The 21,852-nt window shown below is 38.2% G+C and overlaps 3 protein-coding genes and 2 non-coding genes across 18 annotated transcripts in view; 4 read left to right on the top strand and 1 right to left on the bottom strand.

The window, feature by feature from the left end:
• The first annotated feature begins 894 nt into the window (after nucleotides 1-894).
• trnah-gug lies at nucleotides 895-966 on the top strand. The gene has a single exon. It is a non-coding gene; the product is annotated as a tRNA-His (tRNA).
• A 1,487-nt stretch (nucleotides 967-2,453) lies between these two features.
• Nucleotides 2,454-13,759, top strand: clptm1l (CLPTM1 like). The gene is made up of 18 exons (XM_046059397.1): nucleotides 2,454-2,700; nucleotides 3,493-3,718; nucleotides 3,851-3,945; nucleotides 4,382-4,571; nucleotides 5,330-5,508; nucleotides 5,703-5,781; nucleotides 6,212-6,329; nucleotides 6,424-6,518; nucleotides 7,439-7,523; nucleotides 8,819-8,922; nucleotides 9,461-9,526; nucleotides 10,019-10,069; nucleotides 10,359-10,441; nucleotides 10,545-10,579; nucleotides 10,704-10,759; nucleotides 11,199-11,243; nucleotides 11,549-11,664; nucleotides 11,755-13,759. Exons 2-18 carry the CDS (start codon nucleotides 3,554-3,556, stop codon nucleotides 11,837-11,839), a joined length of 1,647 nt encoding a protein of 548 aa, XP_045915353.1. The 5' UTR covers nucleotides 2,454-2,700; nucleotides 3,493-3,553; the 3' UTR covers nucleotides 11,840-13,759.
• Nucleotides 13,760-14,549: 790 nt separating this feature from the next.
• On the top strand, nucleotides 14,550-17,095 carry rplp1 (ribosomal protein, large, P1). The gene is made up of 4 exons (XM_046058568.1): nucleotides 14,550-14,750; nucleotides 15,784-15,858; nucleotides 16,440-16,548; nucleotides 16,968-17,095. Exons 1-4 carry the CDS (start codon nucleotides 14,679-14,681, stop codon nucleotides 17,048-17,050), a joined length of 339 nt encoding a protein of 112 aa, XP_045914524.1. The 5' UTR covers nucleotides 14,550-14,678; the 3' UTR covers nucleotides 17,051-17,095.
• Nucleotides 17,096-18,365: 1,270 nt separating this feature from the next.
• On the top strand, nucleotides 18,366-18,438 carry trnav-cac. The gene has a single exon. It is a non-coding gene; the product is annotated as a tRNA-Val (tRNA).
• Nucleotides 18,439-19,341: 903 nt separating this feature from the next.
• The window catches only part of ptk2aa (protein tyrosine kinase 2aa), an 84,327-nt gene continuing 81,816 nt past the window's right edge, over nucleotides 19,342-21,852 (bottom strand). For all 14 annotated transcript variants that reach the window (XM_046059791.1, XM_046059783.1, XM_046059786.1 and 11 more), the window contains one exon: nucleotides 19,342-20,746. The gene's annotated coding sequence lies outside the window, so the exon portion shown is untranslated. The remainder of the gene's footprint in view (nucleotides 20,747-21,852) is intronic.

The raw sequence follows: 21,852 nt of genomic DNA, 5'->3' as shown, positions 1-21,852 counted from the left end.
ACTTTTATGTTGGTTCTATTTTTTCTTCCCTAAGGTTATGTGAGAGAAATTGGAAACTAAAACTCTCCATGAGCCGGCACCGTCAAGGTTATTATTCTTGCTACCTCTGTACTATAATAGTGCTTTTATAACCTGTGTTTTTAATTAATATGAGTTCAGGAAAAGATTCTCTACATTGCTACGCTGGAAAATCGATTATTTCTGCATTAAAATAAGCCCATAGTCCCATAATAGACAGGCCACAACTCTGTTTATATCTCGTTAATTGGGCCGTTTTGGTTGATGTGGGTCGAAGGGAAGTTTGGGTGGAACACCCAGGTGGACAAGAACAGAGTGGGAAGCTGGAAAATGTGCAGAACATCTTGCTGCCTCGCTTTGGTGTAGGAGGAACATTCATGACAGGAAGGTCTTATGCAACCAAAGCTGGATGAGCTTGGATTAACTTTATAATCGTCTCTGAAAGATTCTATACTGTAATGACAACTACCACACTGATTTATGTACATGGTTATTGGATAGTATAGTCTCATAATATATGTTTTTTAAAATTTATTTCAAACCTGACTACATTTTTCAGATCTACAAACATCAAACACAGAAACAAAAATGTTATTGCTCTTACTGGTCCCAAGACATTGTGTTAAACTCTTAAGCATGTTCTCTTACATTTGTATTAAATGAATACGATAATTTTATGAATGAATACAATTATTTTGAGTAGGCTAAATAATTAAAAATATGTTGAAGCTAATATCCTATTAATTACCCAATAAAATAAAATGTGAGCTAATCAGCAGCTGACGACTTTTATCCAAAGGTAACTGACGAAATTGTCTATAACCATAAAGTTGCTTACGTTCAGGTGTTCAGGTTCACCATCCGACTTAATGGCCAGCCGTGATCGTATAGTGGTTAGTACTCTGCGTTGTGGCCGCAGCAACCCCGGTTCGAATCCGGGTCACGGCAGTCAGTTTTGAAAAGGAGACGGCGAAGTGGATAGGTGAGAAGATAAAGTGTCACCTCCAGCTTCACCCAGGCGTCAATCAAAGAAGTACAAGTTGAAGTACAGGTTCCTCGATTGTATGCATAGACATATGTTTGTAGGATACTGGTTCATAGGGAAAGGTAAACAGACCTGTCTTTGACCTGTTACATGACGAAGTAATGTAAAGTAAAAGTTCAACTCTTTATTTATTTATTTTCTATAATTGCAAATGCAGGAACAGATCAAATGTAAAAAATATACAGACATAAATTAACTAATATATTAGGTTATATTATTTTAGGTTAAGCAGTAGGCTTTATAAAGTAGACTAATTAAAATAACCCCCTGATTTAACAGCTGCAACATTAAAGTAATGTAGGCCTACATATGAATGTATCACTGATTATATTCCAGTAGGCTATACAATAGGCTATATATGATTATGAAATGATTCATTCTGCATAATGAGAAATTTTACTTTTTGGTACTTTAAATAGCCTATATATTGTTGGTAATTCCTTTGTACTTTTACTTAAGTAGGATTTTGAAACCAGGACTTGTAACAAAGTATTTTTACACTGCAGTATTGCTACTTTTACTTAAGTAAAAGGTCTGTACAGGCTACTTCTTCCAACTCTGCATACAAGAGATTTAACATTGCGAGAGTAGCCTATCACAGGTGCAAAATGTGATGAAAAATAATACGTTAAACATGCAAATATTAAGATAAGAATACAAACATAATTTATCCAGTAGTTTAATGCATTTCTAATTTATGAGCAGCATCTGTTATCAATCCAATCTCTTTCTGCTAAGAAATTAGGTATTAAGCAACCGAATATGTCCCTGAAGATAAAGTGTCTGGAGTTTACCTTGGTTAACAAATCAAGTTTTAACTCAACACAGTATGTATTCTTTGTCCTGGATATGGGAGAGAAGACGGCCAGCCGTGATCGTATAGTGGTTAGTACTCTGCGTTGTGGCCGCAGCAACACCGGTCCGAATCCGGGTCACGGCAGACAATTTTAAAAGGAGAGAAAAGGGGAAATAGCTTGTGGGAAGACGCGCACATAAAACTATCCTGTAAGGAATTGATAATTCCATTAAACAACAAGCTTCTAGTGTGATTGAAACGTTTTCAAAGTAGCGTGCTGCGTTCATGATATATGTTTGTGTAACCAACCAGCTGGCAGTGCATGTCCATGAGCAAAGAATGGTGTGTAGTCGCGACTTATTTATTGTATTTACTTAGTCTATTATCATAGCTTAAAACAGTGTGAACTTAAATCAACTTAATCAGTGTGAACTTAATCATTTATAAAAGCAGTTTATTGGGTGTAAATAACAATTTTGTTCAATGGTTTTAAATCCACGGTTCATATTTGTCCCTCTAGGTTCATAGCTCAGTGACGTGAAGTCTCGCGTTACCACTCCCGAAATCCCGTACAAGACACCAACCAGGAAGTGAATGACGGAAATGTAAATCCACCTCACGCTTAACGTTACTTGCATTTTTTGGGGACAGACCTTTGTATTTCCTGAATGGAGAGGACAGAAGAGTAGACAGCAGATGCCTTCAGCTAAAAACGGTGGACGGTTTTGAAGAAACGATGTCGTCGCGTCTAACAGTTAACTGCATGGCAGGATCGATGAAGTGAATGGACAGCCAATGATCCAGCTGAGAGTGTCCTGCAGCCTGCCAGATTTAAACACCGGTGGGTTTAACGTTAACGTCTGTATTTCTACTGTTAACATATGCCATAACATATGAGAGAAAAATACGTTGAAAATCTTTACACACGGCAACACTGACACCAGGAAACAAAGCTTTTGATCGTGAATCAAAAAGAAACCACCATATGGACAGTTTGACAGCAAGAGTCTCAGAGTTTGAGTGACAGGGCTTCGAACTGCCTCTAGCCTACCTACAATAGTGTAGTGTAGTAAAACAATTACATAACTGAATAAGCAAGCTCTGTCAATCGCTCTCGTACTAACTGAAATGCTTGTCACAGACTTGTTTTATGCATGAAAGCAAGTCAAATAGTTTTACGCCAAAGGAATGCGGACACAAAATTTCAGTTTAGGGAAGGTCCTCTTACCCCCGTGCACAAAGCCAGGTCCATAAAGAAATGCATAAAGAGTGGAAGAACTTGACTGGCCTGCACAGAGCCCTGGCCTCAGTCCCATCTAACATATTTTTTCTGTGGCTCTGTTGTGGCAAACCTTTCCAGAAGAGGGAAGGCTGTGACAGTAGTATATTGATCATTATGGAATGAGATGTTGTGTCTGCATAGGTTTGACCATGTAGTGTAATTTAATGTCTCAGATGACATGTTGGTAATTAGCCAAGAGTTAAGTACAGAGGCATCTGCCAGCTGATGAACAGTCAGCAGCTTTCTTTCGTATATAATACCATCAGCATGGATTTTGGCGTTTATTATTCCTCCTCCAGGATCAGCATCAAACGTTACTCTAAGCTTCTGTCTATAACTCCTCATTTGCAGACATATGGCCCTGCTCCATAGCTAGTCAAGGGAGACAACGTAACAAGACAACGCTAGCATCATGTTCCTGAAAACATCGTTCACCACCCTGGTCGTAGGGGTGTTTGTGGTGTATGTGCTTCACACCTGCTGGGTAATGTACGGGATAGTGTACACTAAACCCTGCGACAGCCCCAAAAGTGACAACTGTATCACACCCTTCTTGGCAGGGAACCCAAAACTGCAGGTCAGTAATGTGCAGGGATGGATGTTCAGTTTTGATTCCAGTATGTTTTCTGTCTGTGTGGGTGGTGAGCAAGGCCAGTGGTGTACTGTATGAATGTAATAATATCTGTAATACCTCTGTGTGCGTATCCAGTTGAGTATCTACACCGCTCTGCGACCCAATGCAGAGGGGGGACATACCCTGATCCACAAAGAGGAAACATTTGATGTTGACAGCAAGTTTGAGAGGTTTGTTTGACCCTCAGATTACACATAGTATAGAACTGACTTGTAACAAACCTGGGAAAAAGATTGTCTCTGTCCTCAGATCTGATTGGTTAAGTCAGATTTAAAGCTGTAAACTAGCTTTAATTAACCCCAATGCATTCCTGCATTATTTAAATAAATGGATATCAGTCTTGCTAGGTACTAACAGATGTTGAATGTGCTTCAGTGCAGTAATTTTTCAATGATAACAAGGAATTATTGTTGAAGAACTGTAAAGTTTAAACACATCTCTTAAAGGACATTGATAATGTAAGTTTTTAAGACATGAAAATCGTTAAAGGTATTTTCTAGGAAACCAAGTGTGATGCATACATAAGCCATATTCTATATACAGTATATCCATATCCAAAAATACCATCCTTCCTTTCACCCTCTTCCCTCTTTTTCCCCCCTCCAGGATAGTAAATGTCTCTCTCCCTAAGAAGACCCGTAACAATGGAACTTTATATGCACTCATATTTGTCCATCAAGCTGGCGTCACACCGTGGCAGGATCCCCGACAGGTCCACTTGGTGGCTCAGCTCACCACATACATGGTCCCTAAACCGCCTGAAATCTCTTTGATAGCCGGAGAGGATCAAACACAGGTACTGGGCTGTTCCATAGTTCAGGCTGAAAGTGAAAGGGGAACATGTTTTCTGAATAGAGACGTAGGCGTTTAAGGGCACAAGGAGGAGCTTAAACTAATTATAGCAATGTTTTGTATACTGTAACTCTAATGGAAAAATACACTGAAAAAACCTAAAACTAAAAATACTTTTAATTTTTAATTTATCTTTTTACTGTAATTATTTGTCTATTATAGCTGTGCATTGAGAATTATTTGAATGATGTATGAATTGTTTGTATTAGTTCTTTTTTGTAGCAGGTGTTTTATTTTGCAATATTATCATTAATATTTGTAACTACTCTGCTGACCACTTACATTTTTGTAATACCCAATTTGTTTAAAGATTCAATGTGTAAGATTTGGCCAGAATTTAAGTTTAAAACATTCAAGTTCAGCTGGGAAATGTGTGTGAGCAGCAAGACAATAAATCATCTCGGTAATGTATTCCACGTCGTCAAACTGGCCTCCGTCAGGGTCCTGGTCCAGCCGTGATCAGGCTTCTGAGCTTCGTTCCATTGTCAGTCAGCTAATAGGTCCATTAAGTTAGCAGCAGTTATGACCTGATATGTGATATGCTGCCCCCTATTTTTTTGGAGTATGAATATCCCTAATGACTGGTGTAGAGTAGTCTTAAGTTTTACACATTGTACCTTTAACTGCAGAACATATAGTACAGTATATGTATCATATCGATTATATATTTTCATGTACTCACCTGTCTATGTGATCACACAGGGTCAGAAAGAAGAAGCCCAGCAGAAAAAAAGGCGTGATGCTAACCCTGCGGCAGGTGGTCCCACGTCAAATCACCCAGCGTCCCACTGGCGTTCCCGCCTGACACTCAACATTGTCGGCGACCACTTCATGTTTGACAAAGAATACCTGCCTAGTGATGTCCACAGATACCTCAGAGTGTAAGATGGATGGACACAGAAAAACATAAACGCACACACATGGAAACACAATGCATGCTGGTATATTTAGGCACTGTGAGACAGATTTTTTTGAGCAATGGAGTATGGAAACTAACAGCACAGATGGATAAAACTATTAGAAGAACGTTTAATTAGGATCCAGAGGCATCAGAGGGTATTTTTCTGTGTTTCAGATTCCAAAATGGTAAGAAGATGGTTTATCTACCTCTGCTGTTTGTTGATGAGCTCAGCAATCGGGTCAAGGACCTTGTGGTAAGCTTTTACAATTAAATAAATATTATAGAAAACTCTGTAATTGACTGTCGGGTGGTTTGTCATTGGCAGCTCTCAAATGCACAATGTTTTTTTGTTATTCATTTTCTTACTGAACTTGTTTAAATGAACATGCAAACACACTGTGACTCAATGACTCAAGGCTAATATGATGAACCAGATCCTTGTTGATTTTGGTTTAACTGACCCCAGCCACACATTGCTTCCTGTCTGTTCTCACCTGATTATCACAGAGAAAGCATGTATCTTAATAGTTAACAGACATTTGGAGAACAAGATGTTGACTCCATAAAATAAGATTATGTTGATCTGTCATATCACATATAAACTTTAAAGAGCATGAGAACAGTAATACTTTAGAAGCTGATTATGTAATATAATGTGTGTGTGTGTGTGTGTGTACCTTTAGGAGATTAACAGTACCTCCATGGAGCTCCCACTGACCATCTCCTACGACTCTATCTCTCTGGGGAGGCTACGATTCTGGATCCACATGCAAGACGCTGTTTACTCTTTGCAGCAGTTTGGTATGTTAATCTGTCTCTCACACACACACATACACATCGTCTAGACACCTTGTACTTTAATACATGTATATTTGCGTGCCTGTATGTGTTGCAGGTTTCACAGAAAAGGATGCTGATGAGATTAAAGGAATATTTGTGGATACCAACCTGTACTTTCTGGCTCTCACCTTCTTTGTAGCTGCCTTCCATGTAAGTCTTAAATACAGAGCACTGCACCACATTACAGTAGAACAGAAGAACATGGAATAGAGATATCTTGACATAATACCATGTGAATACGTTCCTGATTAGGCATATTGAAGTAGAACTTTCCCACCAGTACATAAAATCTCCATGACAGGCCAAACGAAAAAGGTTCATGCAATCCTAAATTCTAAAGTTGTATAACCACCAAATCGGTTATTGATGCAAGTCTGATTCAGAGCTGTGAGTCTATGTACTGTATGCTTTAGATAATGCAGAGGTTCTCAAACTGGGGGAACGTAGAGTCACTTCAGGGCGGTCGTGGATGTTGACCTAAAGTTGCATGAACATGATTTATGTGGTGGCATAAACAAACAAAAGTTATTTATTTTAATCGCCTGTATTGTTAATGATTGATAAAAATGATATCCAATTTTGCTGGGGTGGGGGGCATCAACTTTTTTTGGCTTCTGAAGGGGGGTGGGGAAGAAAAAAGTTTGAGAACCTCTGAGGTAATGTATTTGTACAAAGCTAACTTTTACCTACTCTTGGCTTTCATCTTTACCATAAGCATAAAAAATTTATGTTTTGAAGCCTCCATAGTGAAAGAAAGAGAAAGTGGTGTACTGATTATAAACAGGGGTGGTAATGGTGCAATGGATAAGACGCATGCCTTTGGTGTGAGAGACCCGGGTTCAATCCCCCACTGTGACCCATCCACCATTGTGTCCCTGAGCAAGACACTTAACCCCTAGTTGCTCCAGAGGCGTGTGACGTCTGACATACAGTGTATATAGCAATTGTAAGTCGCTTTGGATAAAAGCGTCAGCTAAATGAATAAATGTAAATAAACAGTTAACATTAATGTGTAGTTTGACAAATTTGAGTGATGAAAAAAACTTATGTCCTGCCTATTGCTTTTTCAGCTCCTCTTTGACTTCCTTGCATTTAAGAACGACATCAGCTTCTGGAAACAGAAGAAAAGCATGGTGGGAATGTCCAGCAAAGCAGGTAGGTAACTTTGTTTTCACTGACCCGCCGATACACTGTTCAAACAATGAAAAACATAATATTGGACATGAAACAATAAAAGATTTGTTGAGCATGTAAAGTATGTGTAATTGTCAGTCCTCTGAAAAATGTTTGAAACAAGTGAATCTACAGGTAACCTGGAATCAGTGGTGTTTTTGTAGTAAAATCTGACTAGGTGAGATTGGACTGCTGGGTGGCCCGATGTTGCGTTCTGCCTCCTTCTGCTCAGAAAAAAACAAAACAACAGTAAAGCCCCACTGATATGGGATTTTTTGAGACCGATGCTGATTTTAGAGGGGAAAGATTTACTGTTTACGGATGTGGGGAAAAATATAGTGAATTTTTCAGCTGGATTGAAAATAGACCTGTGTACCGATGAATGCAAAGGTACACAGAAGGCTGCTTTATTAAGCAAATAACTTTTACTAAAGAATATTTAAGTAAAATAACATTTACTTAAACTTGGCATTTTTAACAAGGGCATTTTTTAAATCATATATTTTATGTATAAAATATTGCAGTGGAATGAAATGTACAAGTACTCCGAACCATTGTTTCAACAGATTAAACACCCAATGTGAAACACTTTTTTTCTTGCTTATCAAAATGTTGTGGACATGTCAATCACCAATCTTCAATCAAACAGGTGTGATTAGCATGAATGACATGGCGGTTGTCATGGAAGGGTTACAATTTATATAGAAGTTATAAATGGAAATATAAAAGGAAAATGATGAACTTTCCAGTATGCATTTCACAAACTAGTTAGCAACTTACCGTAACGACACCGATTGATTCCATTCGCACCACCGTCTGCTCAGCTGTGATGACGCTACATGTGCTGCTGACAGTGCTGATTGAGAGTGCTGTAAACAGTGGAGTCGGAGTGCTCTCTGCTGGACAAACTACGAGATGATACAATTTGTATATCACCCCAAGCATTGTTTTCTGCATTATATATTTATTTATTTACTGTTTATTTTTGGCAGGGGCCGTGCACAATTAAAGTAATTGCAGCAGAGTTAGCTAGCAGAACAAGAGGTCTATACTTAATATTTCTGAATAGTTTCTGAATTGTTTGGCCAGATCTTTCTCCTGCACTGGAACTGTGTATATCCTCAGGTCCGACACTTTGCGACAACGTGATTTATGGATTTTCAGAGTATAGAATATGACAATATAGGTGTGGACAGGAATAATTGAAGGATTAATAGTTCACCAGCGATCAACACAAAGCAATCGCAGCATAACATTTTGCATGTTTTATCTTCCAGTGCTCTGGCGATGTTTCAGCACCATAGTGATTTTCTTCTATTTGTTTGACGAGCAGACCAGCTTGCTTGTCCTTATTCCAGCTGGCATTGGCTCTATCATTGAAGTAAGTACACACCGGAAGCAAACATTTAAAAAAACACGTAAATACACACTCGATTACATTCAGAACTAAATAGAAACATGTACATGAATTCAATTGTTACCACAATAGAAGTATATCTGATATCTCTGAAAAGATAGTTTAAAATCAGAATGTGTTCTTTAAATATATGCAATTAAATCTATATATTATTCAATTATATTATTATTAATAAATTATTCAAAATAAGTATTGGTAAATTTGTAATCTTGGACCTGATGTTGTTTTAGTGGCTGGTGTAGGTAAGAATAATAAAATAGATTTCACACACAGTGTAATATTTTGCCCTCAGATTTCAGTTTGACCTTTCCCTGTGTGCTGAGACAATGTCCAACCAATGACTGAGAACTGAATGAGACACCCCTCTCTTTGATATAATTCTCCATCTAAATATCACTAAACACCATTATTTTGATGTTATGTGGAGTTTATAAGAATACACTATATGATTCCTGTTGATTAATGCATGATATTCTGTGTTTTGGGTATGTTTTTGTTGCAGGTATGGAAAGTGAAGAAGGCCTTTAAGATTCAGGTTTTCTGGAAAGGAGGCAAACCATCATTCCTGGTAGGTGTGCTTGTGTGTGTCACGGGTTGATCTATTTTCTGCTATCAAATCTTGCCTATCTAGGTTGCTCTACACTAACTGACTGTTTGTCAGTGGTAAATGAATTGATATGTGAACCATCAGTACAATTTCCTGTAAATCCTGTGCACAGCTTTCTTTGAGTAGATTTTATTCAGTTTCTCTGCCTGTTGCTGTAAAAGAGCTCTCTACGAAATTACTGTTAGTTGAAACTGAAAGCGCAGGACGGGTTGTAGAGTCACACTCTACAACCATGATATGGGCCTTGATAAATAAATAAACAAAACAAATGTTTTATGCAATAGTGTAGGTAGGATAATACACATGTAATAAAGACGATTGGCCTTTATTAAGTGCCTCAATGGGCAGATCTAATGGCCACAGTATTTTCCCATGGTTAAGATTCCAATCACCTACCAGCTGTATAGATGAAGAAAATAAATGTGGGTATTTGTTGTCTTTTCTGTGGAACAGTTTGGGAAATTGGATGAATCCGAGAGGAGAACAGAAGAGTACGACACTCTGGTAAGACACTTCTAATTCGAGACATTAATTTCAATCATCATTAAAGCATTTTATTGGAGATTTTTCCATAAGCTATAATTGTGACACCCGGGACAGCTTTATTGTTCAGCCAAACAAAAAAAAAGAGGTATCTCTCCTTGTAGTCCAGAATTATTTGATAAATAATTATAAAATTTTCCATTTGTTAGTTAGAATCAGGTAATTACTTTACTGAATGTTTATACTTGACAGTATAGATTGTGTTGTAACACTGTACACGAGTTGTTATGCCCCTTTTTTTTCTCTGTAGGCCATGAAGTATCTCTCATACCTCCTTTACCCATTGTGCATTGGAGGGGCTGTGTACGCTCTAATATTCCTTCGATATAAGAGGTAGGGGTCTGTGCGTGTAAATACCATGCTCAAGTTTTATCACGATTAATTATCAGTCTCACCAGCCATTACATGATTATCTCCCTTTATTTCTGTGTTTTAGTTGGTACTCGTGGCTGATCAACAGTTTGGTCAATGGTAAGCTTTTTTTAAACTCTTAACACAGTGGACAAAACACTTTTTACCAAATAAGTTAACCAGTGATAACAACCTTGTGATATTGATTTCCATTATTTCTTCTATATGTTCTTGACCATTTCAGGTGTATATGCCTTTGGCTTCCTCTTCATGCTTCCTCAACTGTTTGTCAACTATAAGGTCAGTTCATCATGATCAACGTGTGTGTGTGTGTGTGTGTGTGTGTGTGTGTGTGTGTGTGTGTGTGTGGTTTTCATAAAATGTGGTAATGGACAAAACCCATTTATCATAACTTCTACATGTAATGTTGAAGGTTAAAGAAAAGATGCCTTGTAAAAGAACAAAAGTTATGTTTAACATTTGCAAAGTCGAGTTTTAAAGTTTTTTAAATGGCAAATCTTGCCGTGTTACCGCCACTTGAAGATCCATGGCGTAGTGAGACACCAGTGGTAGAAATTAGAAAAACATAGAAGAAAAGCTTCATGGCGCTACAAGAGGTCTAAAACTCCACAGGGAACCTTTTAGCTGCTCCAAATCTTCTTGAAAAGTGTGCATGCTAAAGCATGAAATTGCTCCGATATTGCTTCAAAGTTTTGACTTATTATGCTTAATTCAACAGCTGAAATCTGTGGCCCACCTGCCCTGGAAAGCCTTTACATACAAGGTGAGAACACAACTTCAGTCAGTCAGTTATTTAATCACTTCAGGGAGTGCTGATTAATACATTTTAATAAATGGTTAGTCTGGATTTAGAGATTTGATGTTATGTTGATACTAACCAATCAATCTCCAGATTTTCAGCTTAAAGCTTAAGCTGTTCTATCACAGATAATTAACAGATACTGAATTATGTTTGAAATAATAACCATTTTTCTGCATTGTAATTTTCAAATGCTAAATAGATTATTTTATTTCCTTATTAGTGATTGGTGTGTTTAAAAAATTGACTTATTGATTCATTGTTAACAGGCATTCAATACCTTCATCGACGATGTGTTTGCCTTCATCATCACCATGCCAACGTCCCACAGACTGGCCTGTTTCAGAGACGATGTGGTGTTTCTGATTTACCTCTACCAGAGATGGTACGCACACACAAACACAGATACCTAAGTCACCAACTAAACATACCCAAAAGTTTTCTCATCTAAATCTCTCTCTCCCCTTTCCCCCAGGCTCTACCCAGTGGACAAAACGAGAGTAAACGAATATGGAGTTTCATATGACGAAAAACCCAAAGGAAAGACTCACAAGGACTAGAGAGGATAGACGGGTTATTGGCTTCCATGATATGGAATCTGCAGGTTTTGTCTACGGTCCACTGGCATCCACTGATCTCATTTGGTATCCGCTGAGCTTGTTTAACGGTCCAGAGGCACCTGAAAAAATGTTTTTGTTTCCAGTCAGCTAGATGTAAATGGGCCAGGTGCATCAACATCCTTGCGGTTTGTGACTTTTTCACCCCGTCCCATAGTGCAAAGTGTTTAAAGGTCAACATCTGCTTATCTGTCTTTTGCAGTCTGGAGAGGGATTTTTTTGTGTGTGACAGGGCCGGAAAATCGATAAGATAAATCTCTGATCCATTACAAACTGACACAACAACCTGGAAAAAACTTGTTTCTGAATGGCCAGCACCCTGCTCACGACTATGACCCTGTTTACCACAGGTCACCTTTGGTATGAAAGAGTAGTAGTAATACTGATACTGACTCTATCATATGACGACATGGTGGAAACTTTGAGCCTTCTGAGCCATAAATTCTGCCCGTCCCTTCTTCTCAAACATCATGTCAATCCACAAAACCAGTCACATCTCTTGTCTGTTTGAACTGCTCTATCCCCAATCATTGGAGATTTTTTACCTTGGTTTCCATCTTTGGGTGTCTGCAAATACTGATTTGGTTGTGCTTAGCTGCAGTGAGGGAAAATTGATTTATTACACTGAGTAGGACTCCCACTGTGAATTTGTTCTTTTTCAGAATTTTCTTTGCACTGTGAAAAAGGGATTTTTATTATTTTAAACATTTTTATGTTTACAAATTCCAATTAACTGACAGAGTACATTTAAGAAGAGCATGGGTCAGACTGCTTTGAAGAACCAATACCTAAATTGATAGATTTTTCCATATTATTATTCTATATCATTCCATAAGCAGTCGGTTTTGTTGACGTGAACCCTATTTACAAGTCGGAAATTGGTAATTACAGTAACTCCGATATATACATGAAAGCTGCATTAGGCAAAGGTGGGCAGTACTGAGACATGTGGACAACAAGTAGATGTATTGTTTGCTCAGTTAAATATCCCTGATGCAGTGTGCTTTTCTAGAAATTGTATGAAATTATGCTAATTATGTTTAAATATTGCTCAGTGAAAAGGCTGTAAACGAATTGCCTCTCAGAACATATCAATTCAATTCAATTCAATTGAAATTAGCTTTATTGGCATGAATGTGTAACATATCCATGTGTGGACATGTTCCATGTGTTTAAAATGTTTATCCCAAATTGTCATGTAGACAAAGCTAACGTAATATTACCCCTGGGACCAATTCCAGAACAAAGGACCCTGTTTTACCTACCTGTTGAAGTGAGAGTATATATGCTTAAAAATTACTGAGATGGGTAAAAAAAATAAATATTTTTTTTTAAAAGTAACAAAATATATCACTTCACCTTTTAAGAAGAGGGTACCACTGAAAGCCATAATGTTCTTTCCATCCACTCTAGTTTTACCTACTCAAGTATTCTTTACATATCAGGGCCAAGAAGATACTTTAGTGCCAAATGCAAGAATGGTTCTTTAAACTGTCTGTGAGCTTTCTACGTTCACCATAAATGGTCCATCTGATGTTTTTAAATAGACACTGACATTGTGAGGGAAACCATGAATATCCAAGACTTGAGGAAAGTATTACTACATCCTGATTTTCAGTCACATTTCCACTTTCATTGCCATAGTTGTAATGTTATGTTGTTGGATTTTATTTTAAATAGAAAGACATCTTGGGATCAGCAGACATTTTCAGATATCAGAATATATTAGGTCTGTGTACAAAGATCCAGTGCGGGTTTTCTGTTCCTGTGTAAATGCAGCTTGAAAAGATTTGCCTTGAAATGTTATTTCTTATTGTAATGTTTGTGTTTTTGATTGAGATGAAATAAAATCGACTGACTGATCATGTTAATTGCAGTGAATCTAAACCATCAAGACATTTTCCTCTGTACATATTCTTGACACTTTTGCGTTTTAAGTGATAGCAGCAGGAACTACACAAAGCATGCATATAGACTTGCACTAGAGGTTTGATAAAGTGCACCATTTGTGCACATTTAGACCTTTAGTACATAATACTAACTAGTATTCAACTTAAAACTCATGTCATGTGATTTATTTAAACTTACGTATAAATAAAAGATACAATAAATATATATAGCTATAATAATTTATTTAAAGATATTTAAGAAAAAGTAGGTGTGCATGAATTGCCTTGGAAAGATGACACTTCCTGTGCTCTTCTTCTTACACTTTTCTTGTATTATTTGCTCTATTTATTAACCCTTACTTCAACTTCATTGATACAGAACACTACACTAGCATTTATTGTTGCTCTTACTTGTGTCTATTGTCACTTGTAGATCTCCTACTTTATTGATACTTGTATGTTGTTCCTTAAATGTGAGTTGCTTTGGATAAAAGTGTCTGTCAAATGAGTACATGTAATGTAAATATATTATAAGAAGGAGAATATTTCAGATTAAGTGTTTAATTGTATAGAAGCTTTTGTTTCATGTAATTGTACTGATTTTTACCAAAATAATCAATTCAAAGGAAAGACAGTGGGAGCTTTCCGGATTGAAAAGCGACCCCATTTAACGTGGACTACGTCTGTCTTCGGCGTAATGACGTTGGAAACACGCAGCCCTGACGCAGAGTATATGTAGGAAGTTCCCGCCTTCTCTCTTTCCTTTTCCGCTGTAGGAAGATAACGTGCCTAAGGTGTTTGGTTCTTCATCCGAAGCTAAGGCCCGCAATCCGGCGACTAGCACCATCAAATTTAGGCATCCAACGCGACAAACATAAAATCTAACATCTACAATGGCCTCCGTGTCCGAGCTCGCCTGCATTTACTCTGCTCTGATCCTCCACGACGATGAAGTGACCGTCACCGTAAGTGTCCCGGTTTACCCCTGACAGATCAGCCAGTACTTCTTAACTGGGTCCTCGGCAGTCTCGTGCTGGAGGGGTATACCCTGAATAATAAAGATGAGAGTAATGACTCTGTTGTCAAACAGGGATAGTTTTTTTTCTTTTAAAGTACAAATTTAGGTGTTCGGGTGTCCAAACTGTCCCATATAAGTTAACGTTACCGGCCAAAATGGCGGAATGCTTGTTGCTGACATTAACGTTAACGTTCATTTACGCCACGTTTCAGGGCAGCTCTGAGACATTCATGAGTATCTTCAACATGTGGTTGTAGTTGTTACTCGCAGCACGTCTTAAACATCTAAACTAACGTTAAGAGTTGAACTTAGAGACAAGTCATTCACTCAATGACAGGAACCGGCTAATGCTAAGCTAGAAAATATCCTCGGCGGCACACCTTGCTTTTATATTTAGAAGGGTATCACTGTGAAAAAGGCGTGAACGTTAGATAAATACTGTGTAACGTTATTTCTAGTGTCTGCTTTATCTATCATAACACAATAGTTGGTCGTCTAACGTTGTCCTGATGTGTTTGGTGCACGTGGATGCTGCACAACATCTGTAATGTGCGAACCGCTGCATAACGTTAAATCATGTCCCAGATAATGTAGTAATCCTGGTGGTGTAGCAATAAACAATCTTTGCATAAGCTGCATAAATGGCAGGATTGCAATAAATAAAATAAAAACATTGATTTGCATAGTTCTTATGAATGAGTTATCGGACTCAAAGGTGATGTGTTCAAATTGTTTTGTAAATCAAGCTGGACCCAGAAGATTAGTTGATTATCAAAGAAGCTGTCTGTTAAATTTCAGTATCCTTAGTTTTGACAAGCATAACTACCATGTCTAACTACCACAGACAAATTAATGTGAAACAGTAACTGAAGACTTGTGATAATAGTATGTTTACTGAAAAGTTGCTTAAAATCACTTTTAGTTATTTGAGGATGAATGAAGTAGGTTTGCTAAAAATTGCTTGTTTTCTGTGTCTGTAGGAGGACAAGCTGAACGCTCTTATCAAGGCTGCTGGAGTCACCGTGGAGCCCTTTTGGCCAAGTCTGTTTGCCAAGGTGAGAACATCATACACACACTGTCAACATGTTTTACGTAAATTGCTGCTGTGCCACGATTTATGGATTGGTATGGTTGGAGTTATGTCTGGGTCTTCATGTCTGAAGTGGAAGCATACAGGCAGAACTCATGATTGTTTTTTGCAGTGTTTATCGTGTCTAATAATGAATGAGATCTGGTAGGTGCAGTACGTGCGGATCTTATTAGGACGTGTTCACTCTCAGTCTTTGTAATCAGCATTTAAGTCTGCAATTGTGAAGTTGAAAGTTTGCTTAGCTTTCACCTGACAGCATGTTGGGATTTAACGTGTTGGTGTGTCATTGCTGACAACTTGGCAGAAACACTGGTACAACATACGGAATTAAGAGATTGCAAATGATCTGTTTAGAGGATTTGACTGAACTGGGTAGGGTTTCAAATTCATACTGGAGTTTGGTTAGTATAAGTTATTTCTCGAACTTAAATTGCAGAAGCGGTTTCTCTATATGAGAACAATGGTGTTACACCTTTTAGTACTGTAGGTTTGTGCATCACTCACCAGAACAAGTGATCCTGACCTGTGATTGTTGTCATTTGGCAGGCTCTTACCAGCATTGACATCGGCAGCCTGATCTGCAACGTCGGCGCCGGAGGTGGAGCTCCAGCCCCTGTTGCAGGAGCTGCTGCTGCTGCTGCTGGTGACGCCCCAGGTAACTGGCCAAACAGTGGTTTGAAGTGGAAAGAGGGTTTTAGATAGGTGTAACATGCAAATGCTCAAGACAGTTAAGTGTTTAACAGCAACACTATAATAGGAATATACTTGATAATGTGACTGATACAGTGGGAGGAGATGAGGCTTACCTGACTTCCTCAGGGAGAGAATATCATGCTTTTGAATTGTAGAACTAGGAACAGTTTAGTAACTTAAGTGATGTATAATTTTCTTAATCTAGTACTGGTCTAGTTAAGCTAGAACTACCAGCATATCATCTTATAGGGGTCAAGGTGAAAAGCCAGTTGCTCACTTGTCACGTGTTTATTTGTCAGATCTCCCAGAGCTTGCTTAAAAAGGACATACATGTACATCTAGGATTTTGTTAACCATACCCTGTCCTGTTTGCCCCCACAGCTAAGGAAGAGGAGAAGAAAGAGGAGAAGAAGGAAGAGTCTGAGGAGTCTGACGATGACATGGGCTTCGGTCTCTTCGATTAAAACGGCTCTTTTTTAAGAAAAAAACCAATAAAACTACAAAAATGATTTCTGCCTTGTCTGACTATTTTTGTTCTTTCCTGTGATGGTCTCTGCTACAGACACTGCCGCTGTAATTGCATACATGCATAACCCTAACCCTTACCAAGTCTCTGAGCTTTAGGGGACATCAACCAACAGTGTTTATTTTATTTTTTTGTAGTCTGTGAGCTGTTACTGCTTATCCTCCTAATGTAACATATTTTGTCCACCTATTAAAGGCACAATAATGACTCGTGAATAAGTTTAAGGAGGTGGATAAGTGTTTTTGTAATAAAGGTAGAGAATTAAAGACGATCTATAAACACTGGAGGAAAATGCTGTCCATAGCTTCATAAAATGAGAATGTGGTTTACCAGGTACTGTAAAACTGAATGCACCCAGGTTTATATTTGGGACAGGCCTTTTATTCCCTTTGTACAAAACTTGCTCAGCAAAGATTGGAGGAAGGCTACTAAAAATTGTAAATGTGAAATGAAATGACTGAGTTGTGGAGAATCTAACCGGTCTGATGTGCATTTCCAGATTGATAAAAGTTTAAACGTTTATTTTGTACACATTCTAAGCAACACTAGCTCAAGAGGGCAACCCAGTGGGTTTTAAGAGGTTTTATACTTCTAATGAACTCAAATAAAAAGCAGACCAGGTGTCTAATTAAGACCATTTATGTGTGTAGCCACAGCAGACCAGTAGAAGGGACAGGCGTGTAATTGGGACTGCTTTTTGAAGTTTTACAGTATAAGAGCCATAACTTGAGTCAATAGAGATAATATTATTATTATATATATATTGAAAATTTTATATTGCGTTTGTTGGCAAGAGATTTAAAAAGTGGTCCTTAAGCCTTGTGCAGTGCAAAAAGGCCTACAATTAAACATGCTGTACTTGGCTTTTATGTAGTAGACTAGATGATCTATTTTAGATTAGCTACCTGAACCCATCATGATCTGCATTTATTCATTTTTGTGCGGGGTAAACACAAATAACGTTACACGCGCATCTGCTGTTGACAGGCCAAGCTGTGTAATGAAAAATGTTTTGCTCACTAGCTTTTCCTCTTGTCTGAAAATGGCTAAGTTAGAGGTTTGAGCTCCTGCAAAGTAACGTCAATGTTAATGTTTTTCTGAAGGAAAAAAAAAGAAAATCATCACATCCTCACATGAATCGAACCAATTTAAACCGTGTGAATTACAGTACCGATGAGAAATGTAGTAGTTCGCGCAAATTGTTTGTCCATGGTGTTTTCAATAGTATGTTTGAGAGCACAGTGTAAGCACAAGTTTCCGTAGTGTAGTGGTTATCACGTTCGCCTCACACGCGAAAGGTCCCCGGTTCGAAACCGGGCGGAAACATGTTTATGTATTTTTGTTACATTTACGGTGAAACGTAAAACGGAAGAGAAACATAGCCCCCCGTATCCCTTTGGAGTGCTGAATCCAACTAGCATGCGCCTCTACTCCGCGTCTGTGGACAGTATGTATAAAATCTAACTACCGGTTTACAGGTTTCCTTATATGTGCCTATTATGAAAATCTCCCAGAACTGTGTGAATATATTCAATGAGCAAAACGCTCACAATTAACGTGTTAGCCAGTGGTCCCCCTTTTGCACATGGATACCCATGGATACCTATGGGTGAAAATGACAAAAAAAACAGGAAACAAAGTTGGAAATATGAAAGAACTAAACTTAGTGTAGTCCTTTTGTAAACTGTCCAGAACACAGAAAACAACACGTCACTGGTGCTGTAAGCAGTAAATCAGTTCAACACATCTGTGGTGTTGGTACCTACCTTGTCATGACATTATTCACCCTACAGAAGCAGGCTTAGCAGAGAAACCAATTTAAAACTTGTTTGACGTTTGCTGCAGAATGCCTCCCTATCCAGTGACCTGATCTTAACTCAAGGTCCTGGCTTTTCTTTACTTTTTACAACAGCATTTCTCTTCTTCAGCGGATGGAGTTTGCTCACTTGTAGTAGGAGTTGAAAGCTCAGGACAGAGCTTGTAAGAGGACCTTAAGAGTTTGGTTTTGTCAAACTACTGAAAGGATGACCTTTCACACTCAACTATCCTGTGAAGTCTGTGTTAATAAATACATTTTGAGCATCACAAATAAGTACATCTTAAGTCCTGCATTTATATAATTTGGATTTGGTCACTCCAAATTTAACATTCTACCACACAAATCCTGAGAACAGATATTATAAGTTTAAGATCAGGGACAGACACAATTAGGGAAACAGACTCAGAAAGTATTTCATAATGATAACAGTGTTTTATTTGCTTGGTTTAGCAACTATACATGTGGCTCCTTCCTGAGAATACTGCTCACCTCAGGGGAAAGGGAACAGTGGAATGGAGAGGGAATCAGAGAGGGAGGAGAGGAAGCCGCAGGGAGGGATGGTTAACAGAGGGAGAAAATGTAGGGGTGACAGAGCAGGAGAAGAGAGGGGAGTAAAAGGTATAAATAACTCCAGTGGAGGGAGGTAGAAATGAAAACAGGAGGACTGATGGAGGAGAGATAAAGAGCGTTTTCGGTGTGTATCTGTCGCTGTTGTTTTTAGGAAGTGTTCAGGTTAAACTCTGTAATCGACCCCCTAAAAAGCTTTACAGATTATTATTAATGTTGAATTCTACTCTGAAGATGTCCCTGAAAATCCAATTTCTTGGATCGATTAAACCGAAGGAAATTTGACAAAGCGGGTGTAAGTGAAAGCTTGCACTGCATCTTGTCGAGTGACCATTTGTGTAAAGACAAATGGGACAGAAGGAACCCACAACATGACGGATGCCACAACACAGCAAGCCTTCAATGTATAAAGCAAGCATTAAACTAACCAACATGAATTTGACATTTCTGAAGAAAAAGATGCAAAAATGACAGGTGAGTTGCTGCAAAAGCTGCTCTTGAATTACTGAGTAAACCAATGACAGAGCATTTAAGTGTGAAATGATCCTTTTTAGTCAACTGCAGTTCATTTGGCACAGGGTGACCTGCTGTACAGTATAATTAGCACCTCCATTGTAATTTAAAAAACCACCCTCCCTCCACCTCTCTCCCTTCACTTCCACATGTTCTTCCCTCTCCCCTTATTCACCAACAATTCATGCCTCAGAAACATGTTAAAAATATAGCTTCTTTGTGTATTTACTATGGATGTTAACTTAAAAAAGTGGCCTGTGACATTTAGTTTGTTCTTCAAAATTTTACTTTCATATTTCATTTGTATGCCATCTCTTGATGTCCGAGATCAAGAGAGAAGAAGAAAAAAAGAGATGAAAATATGACATTTATGAGGAGCTGTAAATCCAGACTTTTGCCTATACAATGTAAGAGGAAGACTGAAACACTGACAGTGACATACTGTGAGACTCAAGGCTGAAAATAGTAATAGTAATAATAATAATAATAATAATAAAAAATGATATAAAAAGCATGTTTAAACAACAACATTATCATATCATCTTCATTATCGTCCTCATCCTGGCTCTTCAGTTCCAGTTGTTACATCCTGCATATGTGGAGCGAGTTAGTCGTGTCTATGTGGCAGATTTCGGTGCGTCCCTTCTCCGAAACATCTCTGCAGTCCTCTGAAACCTTTGTGTGATTCACTTAAAAATTAAAAAGAAATAATGGATGATTTAAAAAAAAAAAAAACTCATCTTTGAGGGTACGTGATGGGGTAGAAGAGCGTTTCTCTGGATACAAAAAGCAAATAATGCAACAAAAGTACAAAACAACAGATATTGACCCAAAACATGAGCGTCACCAGAGAGAGAGAGGAAAAAGGAAACTGTGAATGTTTAAGGGAGGCGAAGAGGGGGGCGATAGTTTCCCTCAGTCATGTCTGCTGTCCATCAGTTCATGTTTTTTATCCGTCCGTCACTGACATCCATCTAAATGTTCTCTTTGTGATTGGCCGAGAGCTTCTCCATCTCCACAGCAACAGAAACTCCCGGGGCCACACCCCCTCTCGTTTTGATTAAATCCTGATCATCTTGAGTCGTGATTGGTCGATGACATCCAGCAGGTTCTTGGCGTCGACTGCGAGGGCGTGAGCTGCCATTAGCATGTGTTTCTTGTAGTCCTTTTGTAAACTGTCCAGAACACAGAAAACAGCAGGTCACCGGTGCTGTGAGCAGTAAATCACCATCATCAGTTGAATACATCTGTGGTGTTGGTACCTACCTTGTCATGACATACTGTTGGGCCAGTTTCATCTTCGATATTAACTCAGCCAGATCTGAATTCAACAACTTCTGGGCCATCTCAATCTGTGATATCGCAAACAAAATGTAAAAATCATACAACACATTCTCCATGAGAAGAAGAACTAAAAAGATACTTAAAAATAAAGAGAACAAAGCTTGTGGGCCACTTCAATATATGCTTCTCTAACTAGCCAGAATAAGTGGAAACCCTTCAATATTGCGAAATCATAAATTTGGAAAAGTCACAATAAACAATTTAATAAATATATTTTAAAATTCTGTAAAACCAGAGATACTTGTCCCTCCTTTATAGTCTCTATACACTTTTCCCCTCCACAATTTAAACTTGTATAACAATGTTTGGGAATTAGAGGTCATATGGATTTTATTTGTTTTACTGCAAGGAACATGCAGGGTTTTTAAAGTGTGATAAACAAAACATTTGTGTATGACATTACAGCATGAGCCGGTGTGGAAAAGACAAGTGATATCTACTGTAAATATAATAGTCTATTCAAGTGAAAAAGTGCCTTGTTTATATATGTTATATAC

This window comes from Micropterus dolomieu, linkage group LG09 (assembly GCF_021292245.1).
Source record: "Micropterus dolomieu isolate WLL.071019.BEF.003 ecotype Adirondacks linkage group LG09, ASM2129224v1, whole genome shotgun sequence".
NCBI lineage: Eukaryota > Metazoa > Chordata > Actinopteri > Centrarchiformes > Centrarchidae > Micropterus > Micropterus dolomieu.
The sequence above is the reverse complement of the archived record's forward strand: the minus strand, read 5'-3'. Positions and strand labels throughout refer to the sequence as shown.